Here is a 17,638-nt window from a genome sequence, read left to right as displayed (position 1 = left end):
AATCTCAATATTATTGGTAGAGATTTCCAGGCTTGAGCTGAGAATATGTCAAAGAATCTGCCCAGACCCCTCCAATTTTTACTCCTGGGTGCAGTCAGCATGTCCTTGTTGCTAGAATGGAGTTGTCTAGAACGAATGTAGGGTTTTATCTTTTCCTTTAGGTATATCAGGGCATTTACGTGAATGCATTTATGTTTCAGGGCAAGTACTTTGAACCATATTCTGGCTGACAGTGGTAGCCAATGTAGATTTCTCCTGGGGATGTCATAGATGATCCATGTAGTTTAATTCTGTATTATCTGTAGTTTTTTAATGCTACAGGTATTTTCCCCAACCAGAAGAGCATTGCAGTAGTCAAGGCGGGGCATAATGATTGCTCATAGCTGATGCTTCGTGTCTGGCTAACTATCGCCCAATTTCCATTACTCCCTTTCTGGGCAAACTCCTGGAAAAGCTGGCCATCTCTCAGCTTAACCATCATTCTGATTTTATTGGCTCTCTCCATGTCCACCAGTCTGACTTAAGAGCTGCCAGAAGCACGGAAACTGCTCTCCTGAACATCCGTGAAGATCTGCTCTCCAACCTTGACTCTAACATTCCCTCTGTCCTCATCCTATTTGATCTCTCTTCTGCCTTCGACACGGTGAACCATACACACAGGGTCTGACCTGGATGAACTCTTTCCACTCTGATCGACCCTTCTGGTCTAACTTGGGTCCTTCCTATCATCTATCTCCATCTCCACCTGTGGTGTTCCCCAGGGGTCTAACCTCTCACCCTGTCTTTTCAACCAATACCTGGCAACTCTCGCCCACTGCATTGCCATTCTCTGCTCTAATTTCCAGTGCTACGCTGACAACACTCAGCTCATTTTCAGGCTGCCCTTGTCCACGTCCTCTCCCTCTCTCATCGCTGATTGCCTAACTGCCATTCAAGATTGGTGTGCCGCCAATGATATTTGTCTGAATGCCAGCAAGAATGAGCTCCTCCTCATCGGCACACCTTCACCATCCTTTCCCCTCAACCTCTGGCCGGCCTCCCTTGGTTCTCCTCCTACCCCCACCTGTGGGGCTAAGAACCTCTGGGTCATCTTTGACTCCACACTTCCCTTCTCTGCCCACATCTCTGATGTCTCTAAAAAGTCAAACTTCCTTCTGCACCTCCTCAGAGGTACACTGCTTTTCCTCTCCTTCCCCAGAAGCTCACTGTCTCCCAAGCTCTGGTTCTCTATAGGTTGGGCTATTGCAACAGCGTCTGGATTACTGTAACAGTCTCTTTCTAAATCTACCTGCCTCTACTCTCCGCCCTCTGCAACTAATCCTGAACAGGACTGCAAGACTTGCCCTTGTTCTCAAGCCTGGGTATCATATCTCTCCAGTTCTGAAATCTCTCCATTGGCTCCAAGTGGATGCAAGGATTAAATTCAAAACCCTCTGCATTGTCCACAAGACTTCTGGGGCCTGTGTCCAAAATACCTTCAGCTATCCCTCCACAAATACCTCCCATCTGGAGCTCTTTGGTCCTCTACCTCTAACTGCCTCAGGATCAGTCGTTTTTCAAAGAAACAAGCTGGGGGTAGATCTATGTCCTCAGCTGGGGCCTCCCTCTGGAACAGCATCCCTGCCACTCTAAAACTTGAGGAGAACCATCGCTGGTTCCGGAAGCAGCTCAAGACCTTCCTCTTTGCTTCTACCTTCACTCCCCCTATCCCCTTCTGATCTGTTCTCTCTTGGCACCATGAATCTGGTCACCCTCTGTCCCCTGGGCCCAGATTCCTTCTCACCCTGCCACCCTTCTGGACACCCCCTGCAATGGGGACTGTATCTGTACCCATACAGTCTCCCAATCCCCCTTTTTGCTCTCTTTCTGCACTTATCAGACTTACCCAGTCTGCTGCCTTAAACACAGCACTTGCCACTTGTTGTCTGCACTACCACTGTTTACTGCCTCTATTATCTATTTATTTTTATTTATTATTTATTCTTTTCTCCTCTGCTCCGCACTCTCCACACTCCCCCTTCCATACACTTTTCCCCCTTTCCCTTTCCCATGCACTTGCACGTTCTCAATGTCACTGAGCCTAGTAAAATCGTTGTTTTGCTCTCCCCTGTTTCCCCTCCCTTGCCTTGTCGTGCTATGAAACACTTGTGTACAAGCGCAATATAAATACATTATCATAGCATATCATATCTTGACAAATTCGTCCTGTTTTTTTGAGACAGTAGGGAGTTGGCCTGCCTCAGTACTTTCAGATGGTATTGTGTACTGCTAATTGCTCCGTCCACAAGTGCCTCTGAGCTCACCGCAGCATTCATGCATACACCCAGTGTTTCAACTTTGTCTTGGATTTGTATGTGTTTTTTTCTGATGTTCATGTGGCAGTATGCCACACTGAGTTTGGATCTAGCATGTGTCGAACTGAAAATCATCAGTTCTATTTTTGATGGATTCAGGCACAACAACGTTTGTGTCATCCAGCCATTGATCAGGCTGAATAAGTGGTTTACCTGTGCCAAGTCATGCTCATAGTTTCCGCTCAGTTCCATAAAGACATAGTTTGCAAAATGTAGATTTAGAGCCGTCAGGAGATCACAGAGTGGCTTGATATATACATTAAACAATGAGGGGGATAGACAGGCTCCCATGCGGAACTCCATCTTGTACAAGTTCAAGAGCTGAAACTGCCTCACCCCAACACACTCTTAATTTCCTATTTCCAAGTAAAGAACAAATCTAATTAGATGTTTCTTTGGAGCATTGCCTGAAAGTACGTTGACAGTCCAGGAGGCAAGTATGCTCAAGCAGGTCAAAAGCCAAGGATAAGTCTAAATGTGTTAGTAGGGCTGATTTTCCTACATCCCTGGTGCTTAGTATATGAGTTTGCAGATCTACTAATGCTGTCTCTGTGCCATGAACAGCGTGGAAACCAGAATGTTTTTGGTGAAGAATATTGCAACTTTCCAGATGTTGTTGAAACTGCGTTGTAGCAATTTTGTCTATCACTTTAAGCAAGAATAGTGTATTGGTAATTGGGCGAGATTGCTCTGGTTGTTTTGTTCTAGGCCAGGTTTCCTAGGAAGAGGGGTGACTACCACCTCCTTAAGGACGCGTAGATTTTAAAGATTGAAGCATCATTTCTTCAGATATGGGTAAGAAAGAAAAGCTATTGGTTTGCTGGGCTTTGTTTCATAAAGGTAGATGTTGGTGAGAAGAGTGTTGTTTTAAAGGGTCAGAGATCTTTGAGCAGGCCAATGCAATTTTGTTTGCAAACGATTGCTCTACCCTGTTACAGTTCTGGTTTGGGGGTTTGAACTGCTCGGGTTGTAGTTTAGGTTTCTCAAGACTCTGATACATTTCAAACAACTTCTTAGAGTCATTTTCTGTCGACTCGATTTCATTGTTATAGAAATTCCTTTTGGCCTTGTAGGTTTGTATTTTATATGTATAGTGCTTTTTTTTCCGAGCTTCTTTGTTTTCACAAGTTGGGTCTTTTACCCATATACGTTAAAGCTGTCTTTTCTTTATTTTTGTCTGGGACAGGGCAGGGGTATATCAAGTGGGTTTACCATTTTTATCTCGGATCGTTTCTGGTTTCAGTGAAGCAACTCTATACAGGAAACTTTGAAGCTGGGAGTTATAAAGATTAACTAATGTTTCTGGGGGATCTGAATCGATCTGTTTAAGACATGTTTGTAGATCTCCTTAGTTAATTATTTTCAGGTTCCTGCTGATTATTTTTTTGGACAGAGGATGTTTTTTAACGGTTTATTAGGTAAATGAATGTTGAATTCTACAAAGTGGTGATCCGACCAAGGGCAAGCACTTGTATCAGTAATTTCCAAGGTGATGTTTCTCGCGGAAATCCAGTCTGGGATACTGCCACTTAAATATGTTGGCTCATTGCTGCAGATTTTAAAATCTGTGCCATTTAGCTGTTTTTTCAAGTCATTGGCATACGTGTATCTTGGGTTACCAAGCCAGTAATGTACATCTCCAAGAACAATGGTGGAACTGTTTGATCTGTTCCAAGGGGTAAGTAGGTGTATAGGTTCTTCATTGAAGTTGGGCATAGTTTCATGGGGGACGGTAGATAAGAATAAGGTTAATGCAGCAGTTCTCATTAGAGATTAGTTTTATGTGAAAAATCTCACAGTTGTCACATTCAGTAGGGGATTCATGAATCTGCCAATCTGATTTCAGCAAGAGATCAACATCACCTCCCTTACCCTGCTTTCGATTTTTACTGAAGAAATTAAAGCTAGGTGGGGTAGCCAAGCTTATTATAGGGCAACATGAGTCGTTCATTCTAATGTACTTCTCTTGACATGGACATGTGTTTTGTTACACCACTCTTTTGACTTTGAGATTTACCGTTATATATATAAAAAGAAAACATCCTAACACGTAACAGGAATTGTTGTCTGAAGGGGCATTTGCGTGAATCAGTATATACCATGTGTTCTCGTAAATTGTCACTTTTCTTCAAACCAAAAACGGGTATATTTCGTTTTGAAGGCACATTTTGTATTCGGTGCAATCACGTAAAATTCCTATTACACTCAACCAAGAACTCAGCAGTACAGGGATCACAATGTTGTGATGTCACATCTACAGAAAACCAGTGCAGCGCACATGCACACTGAATGCACACTGAATTAGAAGTAGTGTTTATGGGCATGTACACATATGTAACATAAAGCTTCCTGCACATGAAGTCAACTGAGAAGACTAAGGGCCTCATTCTGAGTTGGCCGGTAAGGGTTAACAGTCAACGGTAATGATGCCGGTGCCGTTAAACCCTTACCGCCCAATTCTGAGGTCCCTTAGCAGGACCCGCAAAGGACGTGTGGTCTGACCACACGTCTTTTGCGGGTCCCGCTAAGGGACCTGTGCGCTAATAATGGGTCCTCTATTTGCGGGCCCGTAATTAGCGACTTCCCTATTCCCATTAAGCCCTAAGGGAGCTCAAATGGGAATGGGGAATGGTTGGTTGAATGGGGACTTAAAGGATCCGCAGAGGCCGGAATGTCCTGGTAAATCCACATTCAACCAGACCGGACCCGGACCTAGGTTTGGAGGCAGCCATGGCGCGAATAGCACCATGGCTGCCTCCAAACTCGTAATGACCCCCTAAATATACTAATGACATGTGTGAACATCACGGCTCACCAGACACATACACAGTGCCTGGCTACAAAGCACATCACACAGCACTGTTACCAGTGGTAACAGAAACATCACCTGTCAAGCACGAACTGAAGAAACACACTCACAGTATGTTGGATTGTTGGTGGGGCAGTGAAGTACACCCTAACCAATTGCACTGATTGCAGAACACCAGGAACATACGCTATGGATTGCTGACTTTGTACATGCATGCACAATGAAGTTGGACAAGGGAGTGAATTCATATGTCTGTGTATTTCCATCCCCAAAGTGGGCCCCCGTGCAGCACCTGTTGCCCACATCCCTCCATACACTACTGTGTGCAGATGTACACTGTTACATGGATCACACATTGCACCATGATTATGACATACACACACCATGTATTCACATCACCTGTTCCTAACCAAAACAGCTTGCATGTACACTCACATGAGTGCCAAGGTTCTATGACTTTGCTAAAGCACCATGGACATATGTGTTTATGGTGAGCACAGAAACACAAGAGCACAGCTACGGGACATATTAAACATGCACAGAAAAGACAACAAGAAGCACCAGCAAAAATGACCACAGCATAATTGTATGAAACATCCTATGATGTCAGAGGTCCACAGAGTCAAAGCATTACAGGTTAGGAAAGCACATGTAAACTGCACACGCACACGTGACAGCTACATTGATTATACACAGTGGAATTCTGCATGACATGAAATTCAGCTCATCTCACACTGTGCAACCCAGGTCATGGGCGACCGGGAGAGGTAAAGTAGGGTTACCAGTGCACACAGCTCAAGATTAATGAGAACTACTACTCCTGCCAAGATGCCCTTATAACAGAACAGAAACATTCCACACACATGTCATCACTGGATAAGTCTCCAAAATTGGTAAAGTGATGTACAAGAAGTACAACATGTGTTATGGGTTGATGATGACTTCAATGCCATCATTGAGAATGCCAATATCTGGCAGGACATCACAGATGATGATATGAAACATATGAAGTGCTGAGCGGATTGTCAGTGGAATTGTACATGAGGGCAATGGCAACAACTAGCTACAGCTTTCATCAATGGAAGATGATGTATGAAAACGATGACAGCCATAGAGTGAGTGATGTTCTTACTGACATTTCCAAGAACACATGCAAAGCTCATTCAGCACAAGAAGTAACAAAAGGCAGCACATACATGTCCCCTTCCTGTGAGATATAGTGTGGTTATTGAAGGGCTTCTACATAAGGAAGGCACCCCATATTGAATGCCCCATAGACTACAGCTCCACCACACAATTCTGAGCAAAAACAGGTGGTTTTGATAAAAACTCGAATTTATTAAAATAAATGAATTATATTAAAGGTGCTCCCCAAGCTTTACATGGGGAAAGTCATCACAATACTACACAGTCACAGGCAGCACGAAAATAACCTGCCTGCTTAAATATCACTATTTCTCACACACAAACATCAATTTACATCATAAAATCTCTCTGCTTAGTTCTGAAAAACAATAAGCATTCTAGTCATAATTGTGCAGCTTGTCAGTTGATATGTCAACACTTTCTTATCCATTAAAACAATACCAGACTACACATTAAATTCCATATCCAGATGAAATGAGAGATCTGTGGCACAGAAAAACTGCATGCATCTACATATATGTGTATCAATATGTTTCCATTAATTCCCCCTCGTGTAAATGTGAGATTGTTGGTTTATAACTTTTGTATGTAATTGAATTGAGGCAATTATGTATTGCAATTAAGTCTTGCAGGTTTGTGTTAGGGAAGCAGTGTTGTCAATTTAGAATGCACAGACTATTTTGACTCACCCACATGACCTAGGAGAATTGTTTGATCATTTGATCAAACAGGTATATGTGTGTCATTCTTCTCACCTCACTAACAGAATGCCATCGTGCAGTTTAAACAATGAAGGGTATATGGGATTTACATTTGCATCATGTATATGGGAGAAGATAAGACACAAATACACTTTCTCTCATTTCTCACTCCTTATTGAGTAGCTATGGTTATCACAGAACACACATTATCAAGGAGTTCTTAATTAGCCTATGCTGAACTACCACCAAATGAAATTACTGTTAAAGCCACTAGATCCTGCGGATTTACCATAAGATTACAAGTGGTGGTAGTTGGTGTATGCCCTCATAAGTCCTTCTTTTTCGGAGTTCATATGACATCATATGGCATTTGGCAGACATACTGCCAGAGGTAATTCTATTGACTTTGCCAATTCTTTTGTGGAAAAGTAGAGGATTTACCTGTAGCATGATTATGGATGTAAATCCTCCACTTATGGCCATACTGTGGATTTGGCAGAATGGTAAAAGTGGTGGTAATACTACCACCACCACTTTGTTGCCACTCTGTCAAACTCAGAATGAGGCTTTTGGGTACATACAATGTATTGAGATTACGATTTGCAAAAACTTTTGTGTAGACTGCATACAATTCTATTTGTACCATTACATACACAGATCAACATGTATTTGGGGTTGGACTAAAATAACATCTCACTTTATTTTATAAATGCCTTATTTTTCTAGATAATCAATATATTTTTTGGTATCATCTTCCCAAATCACCCCTCAACCGCCCCTGTCTGTAAATTTACAGGAAATAAATAATGGTGGCTAGAGATCAAATATCATCTAATTTGGGGAATTCTCATACTAAGTTTGAATTGGTCTTCAAATGGCCCAGAGCCAGCACAAACTCTCAAGTGTTCACGGGGAAGTGTCAATGAGCATATCCATCATGGTCCCTTTCTCCATTTTTAAAGAAAAAACAGGTCAACCTCAAGTTAATTTGGTTCAGAATCCCTCATGTATAAGGCCAGGACATCTGCCGATAATACCCATACTCAGCCCTCAATAGGGACAGGTTGTGTTCTTTCCTGCAGCTTTTCCCAAAGTCAGCCTCCTATTTCCTGTGTGTTCCACTGTTAAAGTGTAAACTAGTCTCATACTTATATTTTGATTATGTGACACTATCTGATTGGCTCAATATTTCCATTGGCCTACCTTATAGTCAGACTATGGAAACCATGCTTTCAATCTTCACTGGATGATTACAATTTCTATTTTTATTGCCATACACAGGCGGAGGCCCAATCTGCATCTAAAAGCAAATGAAACTGCTACATTAATGCAATATGGGTTGCTGTATGCTGTCATCAAAATCAGGGTATACATCATATATGTATAGCATATTAATTCATCATTTTATGATTATTATTATTCTATTACTTATTATAAATTGTAGGACATTTTACTTTAGACTCATCTGATGGAGAGGAGTCTCACAATTACAATACACTCTTCAGCTTGCTTATGACTTGTATGTTTTCGAAGTTAATAATTATTTTAAAATGCAAATTTCATGTCAATATTAAACGGGCGCATTATTTCCTATAGCATACACGCCTTAGTATTGTTTCTGGGGTAATGAAACTCGTAAAACTAGCAGGCATCTTTGAAAATGATTGATTTGAGGCCTATGTGGTCTCCCTAATGGAAAGCAGGGTTGAAAATGTAACAAATACTCTAAGTGCAATAATGTAATATCTGAAGTCTGACCAGAGCCCCGATTCTCAGGTCACTTCAGATGCCAATCGCTGTGAACCCCATGAAGTTATTTTCTGTTGGTATTTTAATGTGTGTTTCTAAGAGGATTGTGTCCTTAAATGGACTTGAAAAGGTGGTGGCAGGGTAATTAACTTGGAAGGAATGTTCACAAGACCTTTTGCCCTGGGGATTGAATGTGCATGGCATGATTAAAGGCAAACACAGGTTATATATACCAGATGGTCAATAAAACGTTCATAGGAGTCTTAACCTCCCCCAGATGGCAACCTGTATGATGGGATAACATGAACAAATTGGCCTATCAGTGATTTCACTGGAAAACTATCCAGCTTTGCTGCAAGCCAACTCGTAGCATCTTATATTTCTGTATGCCTGAAAGGTCTATGCAATTGTAATATAATGACATAATATAAACCATTATCATCAAACTATTTTTCAAACTCTTCATTATGTTTGTACTCCATATAACATGAATACAATTTTATTGCAACTTAAACACTGTCAATAAAATGAAAAAAGATAATACACTGTTTCATTAGAGGAATTTTGAACACAATAATGGTTCCTTCAGGCTCAATTTTTCAGGTGCAACGGGGAAACTTCACTTCAAAATGAAGATTTCTGTAGCGTATGTAATGTTCCATTGCGGGGATAGAGAATAATGGAGTATCTGTTGACATGTAGAGCTGCTCTGTTTCTCCCTTATACTATAGGATAATATATTGCAGTCTATCTATCATATTCATACAGTGTGACAGGCACAGTTCTTTATAAATACAGAGTGTTTTTACCTTGAAGCTTTTCAGCATTTCCTGCTGTCAATGTAATGTTATTGGAGCTATGCCTTTTTGTGAGATGTACTTAAGGCCTACCACTGTTCCTGAGATGGTATATCTCTCAGATGTTCAGGTGATTACCTGCATCCCACAGGTACACCTGAATCATAGCAATGAAAGAAATGTGATACAAGTCAATCAGAAAAAGGTACTATTCTTGAACCTCCCACTTTGAATGTAGGCAGTCTTCATTTGCCTTTGATTCTCCCCACACCTCAGACATGAAATCTGCCTCCAATTAGAATGTTGTGGTGCAGCATGGTGGAAGCCAGTAAGATGGCTCAGCGGGTCAAGCATTGTCATGATCTGTGTTTCATGTGCAGGCTGCAGGTTTCAAATCTCGGCAAGGTCGAATGCACCTTTGATCCTTCCGAGGTCGATAAAGTGAGTGCCAATTTTGATTGAGTAGTAATAATAATGTACATAAATATGTGCTATGTAAAGCTCTTTGAATAAAATCGCTATGTAAATATCACATTATTATTATTATTATAAGCAACATAGTAAACTTGATGTGGGATTTGCATTTCTAGTGGCCAGATGGGGTGGGTGGAATTCCTGCACATTAAGTGCCCAAAGCCCTTTGTGATATGCACATTTTGCTTGGGGCGTTGAGTCAGGTTTCTGCACATACAATGCCTGTGAATTCCAGTACCCCCAGGATCTACGGGTTAATTAGCACCAGGTGGTGTTTTGTGACCAACCAGGTAGCTTAGAATTCCAGTAAAAACTAACAGTATTGTGCCCCAATTTGTAGGGACCTTAGGGCTAGGAGGAGCTATTATTTTGCTGTTTTACATCTCCATCAGCTCTTGAGGCAATGCTTCCTTCTCTCCTTGTACCTCCTCCTGATGCCTTTTTGGCCAGGAAATTGAAAGCAGTGCTTTTCTTTTCGTGAAGGGGGTACCTTTCAATGTTGATACTGGTTATATTCTCCTAGTATGATCATTAAGAAAAACAGGTTTGTGCTCTGTATGCATTTTATTGGAAGGCAAACGGCTTTCATTCACTGAAAACAAGCCATATCGGTATCTATTCAAGTTCTTACAGCCTTACAGGTTGCAAATATGGGCCACCTCTGTTAAAGGCCTTAACTTTTGTGTGTTAAGGCTGCTTTCATGTTTGCTCTGATGGCTTAATTCTATTTTTTGTTTCAGCATGGTCAATTAAACCACAACTTCATCCTTGTGTGTACCATAGAATGGCGCAGAGCAAGGCAGGGGTTTGCTATATATCTCGGTATTTATTGGACACACAGATCTCATTTACTTATTTAATTACTTGGAAATGCAACATACATCCTAGGGTATATTGGTGCTAAGAAAAGATTGAACAATGAGAGAGGGGGACTGGAAAGTATGAGGAGGAACACCAAGCATGAGTCTATGGATGGGAACAGCCAGGTCCTCACTGCCTCCTTAGAGGGCAGGAGGTCGTCAAGATCAGGGAAGGAAGACGTTCCATAGATTTCCAACCTACGCTGGAAAGGAATGGTGTGTCCATCTTGGCTCATTAGGTATACCCAAGGAGAAGCCATTAGTCTATTGTCTGATTTCAGAGCTTTGCTTCGTGGCTGTTTTTAACCATTTTCTCGCATGATGGTTGTGCCGAAGACAGGATAGGCACAGAAAGCAATGTCTATTGCTTTGAAATTGGTTCCCAATATTATGGGAAGTCAGTGGAGAGTTCTGACTGCCAGTGTGATGTGGACCTGTCACCATAATCTAAAGATTAACGAGCTGCAGCGTTTGGACAAGTTGGAGGAAGTGTATGGATTTGTTTTTTTGGGGTGGCAAATATATATTCCAATATATTAGTCGAGATAGATGTGTTTACAAGGGTTATTCTGTGGTTGATTGTAAAAAGGCTGAGGAAGAAGAAGAGAAAACCGTTCGCGACTGATGGACTTGGGCAGCGAAAGGAACGTTCAGATCAATTATGATGCAGAGGTTAACATCAGAATATTTTCTGAACTTCTTGAAGGGAACTGCAATGTTTAGACAGATCCTTGATGCTTTGCAAAGAATTTCCAGGTGTGATTTGCTAAATCTACATAAAATGTACCTGAGTGCATATGCAACAAAAGACTTATATTTGTTTGAATGGAGTGGAAGCTAAGCAGGACCTGATTTCACTACCAGTAAACATCCACGAGTGTCAACAGATATATCACACCTGATAAATTGCTTAAAAATACAATAAATTATCAGTATCTCATCTCCAACTCCACAGTCTGTAAAGAAAAAAGCAAGACATCTGCTAAACAAGCCCAACATTACTCTTACATTAAAGTAACAAAACGAACTAGTGTGCCGCAAGATAGCCAAATGCACAATACATGTATTTGCTAGCTCACACATAGTAGCACTCAACAAGTCCACCTGACAATACATTCAAGTAACTCACACCCATCCTGGATCACTGGCAAATGTTTCTACATGAAGGACTGGGCTAAGTTTCAGTATCCTGTTATTAACCAAAGCATGGGACTGGGCTTAGGCTGGCAACAATCAATTGATTGTAATATGAGGGCGGAAATGATTGCTCCTCTTTATATCTAAAGTAGAGTGCTCAGTTTGATATAGTACTGCCAGTAGTGTGCTAGAGGGCACATTGTGCAACACGTCCAAAACGAATATGGCTTTCACCCTCGGTTTATAGTCATAATGTCGACAAAAAAATGTCGACAGACAAAAATGTCGAAAAAATAATGTCGAAAATAATAATGTCGACATTCTATACTTTTAATGTAAAAAGTCATAATGTCGAAAAAAAAATGTCGACATTTTTTTTTCGACAATATGACTATAAACCCTTAACACTATCAACACCTCACCTAACACCCTCCTGCAACCCCCCCACACCCCACACCACCACCCTCCCACCCCTCATATGCAACACATTCTAATTATTTATATATTTATTTATTTATTTTTTCAATAAATAAATAACCAACAAAAAGTATCATTTACTATGGGGGGGTCCCCCCCCCAACCCCCCCTCACCCAACACCCCCCTGCCACCCCACCACACCCCCTAACCACCCTCTCGCCCCTCATACTCAACACAATCTAATTATTTATTTATTTATTTATTTATTTTTTCAATAAATAAATAACCAAAACGAGTCTAATTTACTATGGGGGGGGGTCCCCCCCCAACCCCCCCTCACCCAACACCCCCCTGACACCCCCCCACACCCCCCCAACCACCCTCTCACCCTCATTCCCAACACATAGTAATTATATATTTATTTATTTATTTATTATTCAATAAATAAATAAACAAATAAATAAAAAGAATATCATTTACTATGGGGATGTCCCCCCCAACCCCTCTCACCCAATACCCCCTGCCACCCCCCACCCCTCATACTCAACACATACAACACAACAATAAATATATATTTATTTATTTATACAACATTTCGAAAAAATGTCGACATTAATGTAAAATGTCGACATTTTTGTATGTCGACATTATTGATTTTCGACATTAATTTGTCGACATTTTGACTGTCGACATTATTGATGTCGACATTATGACTGCACACCTTCACCCTCGCTGTGCGGGTGGAGATGGTCCGTAACGGCCCGCCAGCCCAAGAACAGGAAGGCCTGAGAGAAGCTAGGGCCTCGGCGAGGGTTGGGGACCATTTAAGGCCATGTCCGCCCCCCAAAGAAGAGGTGATAGCGATTTGCATCACAGGGTTTATCCAGTGTGCAAGCGACGGCAATCTCCTGAGAAAAATAAAAAAATAAACTAGATGATCACCACCATAGAAAAAGGGGATTAAATCCCTTTTCCATTTCTATGGCGGCCAGGAGCGGGAGGAGCGCCAGACCGGAGCTCAATGCTCTGTTCCAGCAGGTAAGTGGGGAGGGAATGCGGGCGGGGTGAAGAAGAGCTTGGGTTAGCTTGGGGGGAGGGGATGGGGAGGCAACAGGGAGAAGCTGACTGTTGCCTTCCCACTTAAAAAAAACAAAAATGGCATCACCCGGCATTCGGCCTCAGGTGGCATGAACAGCGGGTGTAGAATGCATATTCTAGCCCGCAGTAACAGCTACCTGATCGGCTAATGGCCCTCCCCTTAGTGCGAATTAAAATTAAAGTGTTAAATCTGAACAAAGATGTCCTTAAAGCATAGATCTGATTCCATGTTTACCACTAAGGAGAATTCTCATTATCACATGCGGTAACTTGGAGGATCATCATGATTTACAGTTATGCGTACCCTTCAGTTATTCCCCATTGTGGAGCCCAGTGTGACTGCACATTGACTGCGTATTACTTAACACATGTCGTAATAACCTCAACGCAAAAGCCGGCAGATTTGAAGAGTTTCCCATCTGAATTTGGCAGAGTGGCAATTGTTTTACCACTACCACTACCACCAAACTCGTGATCAGGCCTATGTCGGACAATGAGCCATGTTTGCTCCTCAATTGCCCAGCTCATTAGAGTCAGCCCGCCTTGAAGATCTTGAAAACTGTTGGGAACAGTTTTTTTGGAAACCATACAGACATTGCTTGGAATAGACACTAGAAAGTATAGACACTGGACACAGCACATTTCTCAAGCAGGATACAGTGGGGGGTCCAGGTGGGAGATGATCGGGCGATCCCTTTGGATATGGAAGACCCCTAGCCACACTGTACTACTTGGCAATGGAAATCATCATCACAACTCCAAGAAAACAAAGGAATCTCAGTCAAAAGGAAGAAAAGAAATCCCATTCTCACACAGAACACGACCAGGTCAAGGTCCCTGCATCGTGCATTGTAGCAGACGAGCGAAGACAAAAAGTTGGGATTTCAATGTCAATATGCGCACAACACAAGGCTATACATAAACACAATGTTTGACACGTGTCGGTTTTGCGCCCAAATTGCACCATAACATAACAAAATAAACGTGCAAGCAATGGATTGGGATAACATGTCCATGAACGTGACATCATGTGTCCCCCACACGCCCGCTTGCCCGCCCGCACGCACACTTGCTCGCGCATCAGGGTAACTGCTGGGGCGCACGCCCTCAATCTACTGCTATTACTCGAAGCTGGTCTCGGGCTGGTACAGCTCCATGTTAATGGCCCTGCCTGATGCTGTCTGCTCCCCGAGTCACTAAACTTGACTCGAGGCTGTTCCTGGTTAACTTCAAGGATTAATTGCCAGGGTCGAGTTCCGGCAGCCATAAGGCCTGGAGAGGTAATCAATGGGATTCTGTCGATAATAAGCCTGACCCTTTCACTGAGAGTTCGTTTCGGAGGCGGCACGCTGCTGAGCAGGCAAGGCACCGCCGACCTGATATGGGGCAGCATCGGAATTGCGTCACGTCCCCCCTTCATCCAGGGCAAGCACTTAGAGTGGCAGCCGAAGGCACTTATACCTGGAGCCAGAGCCCGCGTGGCGCACGTCGGTGCTTCTACACAAAAGAACAGGCATCAGAGGCAGCATGCTATAGCCTAAGAGATGCTGTACTGTGACGGGGTTATTAAGACCAGACAACGTCTGCACAAAACTAACACTGACAGAATCATGTTCTAACACAATCACTCAATCTCAGAAACATCTCTTCTACTTGAGTTAAATTTAGCCTCTGAAGTTTGCAGCTCGTCCTTTCCCGGCAGGCGGCAGAGACTGCGAAGTTGCAAATGCTGACACTCTATAAACAGACGTGCGGGGAAAGTGCTAAGCACACGAGTGTGTGCTTCACAGGGCGAAGCGAAGGGCTCCTTCAAAAACTGCGGCAACGCGAACGCGAGCCGGCACTTACCATCTCGTCTGAGGCTCGAGGACCGCTGGGCTCGGAGAGATCCAGTCTGCGTGGAGGTGCCATGGTGGAAAAAGTTTGCAAAGACGATCCACTGGATCAGGACCAATTTCATCGGGACCCTCTCTGCAAAGACAGTCCCCAGATAAAATAAAGTCCGAGTTAGGAGTTATCGTCTCCTGAACGAAGAATGCAGCCCTCTCTTTCGAGGCAGGAAAGTTACGCTGCAAGTTGCACGCTGCGCTGCGCCTCAAACTTCCTGCGTGCTAAATCACCGGTCACCTTCCCTGCTAGCTTTAATGCAGCCGCAATGAATGGCCAGTCCCCAGGCAGCTTTCTGATCCCTCCCGCCAAGCATGCACGCCTGATGTCTCCAGGGTGAGGGTGCCAGGGGCTCTGAGCACACGACCTTCCCTCCTCTGGCTGAGCCTGCGGTGCTCTGCTGAGGGAGAAAGGAGGCTGCCTTTTCACAGGACGTGCTTGCCGCGGCGCCTCGTATCTAGGATCTGCAAGGTTGCCCTGAAGCCAGCGTTTCTGCTGCAGCGGCGCATAGCTGGCTAGGCTGTGCTCACTCGCTGCTTCGGCGGAGGAAACACACGGCACTCAAGGGCTTGAAGGAAGCCGTTCTTGTGCTGCAGAGTAAACAATAGGGGGGAAAGCCAGAGGCTGGAACAGAGGTTGGCGTAGTAGAAAAACCTGCCTTAAAGGAGACAAGAAGAATTGTGGCATGTCGTACGCTCGGGATTCAGAGTTCATTCCCAATTATTTTTCAACAGTGCTTACACACCTATCTTTGTTCCCTGTTTTTCTCTATCCTTTAACTTATGTTGGTGCCTATAGTCCGCCATGTTCTAAAAGTCCTGCTTAAAGGATTCTAGGTTACATTAGCGACTAATAAAACGACTGTGACCCGAACAATCGTGCATTCTTCACTGAGGTCCAGTGAAAGGAGGTTTCACAATGTTGTACCTTTTGGTTAAGAAAATCCTTAGAGAGTTGCAGCATTTATTCCAATCCCTCTGCATCACTGTACTGTCACTGGAATAGCTCAGGGTGTTGAGCACCTGCTGCGGATTCAGTTTATCTTTCTCAAATGTGCGCTGCTAGGGCGGTTTCTTTATTCTCCCAGTTCAGGGGATGGGTGGAGGGGGGACTGGCCCAGAGCTAGACAACAGGTTTCCCCACAAGTTTTTCCTGTCTGACTTAGGGATAGGCATGGCTCACAAGGCGCAGGTGGCGTTCTGTACCCGCACACTCTGGCAGAGCGTTGCCATCACTCTCATGTAACTAAGCAAGCCCTAATGTAACAGCGCCACGATGCCCCAGGGCCGCCTTGTGCGCTATACAAATGTAGAAAATAAATAAATAAATACATTCAATTCCGGTCTTGGAAGTTGCTGCAGCAAGCCTTCCTTTTGGCCTTCTTCACTTCGGTATTCTTCCCATGCTTTGGACAGAGATAGCATAATGGAGCAGGTTTCTAGGTTAAAGAGGAATATTGGGAGATAAGAGCAAGCTCAGCTTGCACGTCAAGCATTTGACAGGACCCATAATTGGTGGACACAGTAGCCAAACCTGTCCAGGAGGATACTTATTGGGCAAACTCTCTAGGTGTGCATTCTACTTAGCAATCCCAGATATCATTCAAGTTGCTGGCCAGAGGCAGCCAGATCTCATCTCGTACTTCTCTGTTCTCTGATGGCAGAAGCCGAAGATGTGACCATGTGGCTTCAAGCCGTTCCTTTCACACAAAAGGGAGCACACTTTAGGGAGTGGATTTGAACGTGTGTGCTCTCTAGGGTCTTCTCAGGGTACAGTGAGCTGATAACACTATGAAAAATGTTGGTTGGTACCTGAGAACACACAGGCGACCCAGTGCTATTGTGACACCCACACCTTTATAGGCCAAAGTTCGCCATGCGGCGCATCCAGGGGCATTGCTAGGGGGGGGCTAAGGGGGCTATAGCCCCTGATCTTTTGGTTGTAGCCCCGGATAGAATCTCAGGAGCTACAGCCAAAAGACTTGCTAGCCCCGAGTCCCGACAGTCCCGACATTAGCGTAGCCCCGGGTCTTTTCCTGACCTAGCAACTCCCCTGGGCGCATCACAGAGTTGCAACTAAGTTGAGGACTTGGCTTAATTGGTCAGTTTCGATCTGAAATATCTTTCAGACATGTATCTATGCCACAGTGTGTTGCTAGCATGCATACTACACAACACACAATATGAATTAAAATGAAAGCACCAATAA

At 43.4% G+C, this 17,638-nt stretch overlaps 1 protein-coding gene across 1 annotated transcript in view; it reads right to left on the bottom strand.

The window, feature by feature from the left end:
- PDGFD (platelet derived growth factor D) overlaps positions 1–16,024 on the bottom strand; it is a 1,219,073-nt gene extending 1,203,049 nt beyond the window's left edge. The window contains exon 1 of the mRNA XM_069640767.1: positions 15,392–16,024. Coding sequence (XP_069496868.1) covers positions 15,392–15,503 — 112 coding nt within the window. The 5' untranslated portion in view covers positions 15,504–16,024. The remainder of the gene's footprint in view (positions 1–15,391) is intronic.
- Between the last annotated feature and the right edge of the window lie 1,614 nt (positions 16,025–17,638).

This window comes from Ambystoma mexicanum, chromosome 7q, assembly GCF_040938575.1.
Source record: "Ambystoma mexicanum isolate Mex_15411 chromosome 7q, UKY_AmexF1_1, whole genome shotgun sequence".
Lineage (NCBI taxonomy): Eukaryota > Metazoa > Chordata > Amphibia > Caudata > Ambystomatidae > Ambystoma > Ambystoma mexicanum.
The sequence above is the reverse complement of the archived record's forward strand: the minus strand, read 5'-3'. Positions and strand labels throughout refer to the sequence as shown.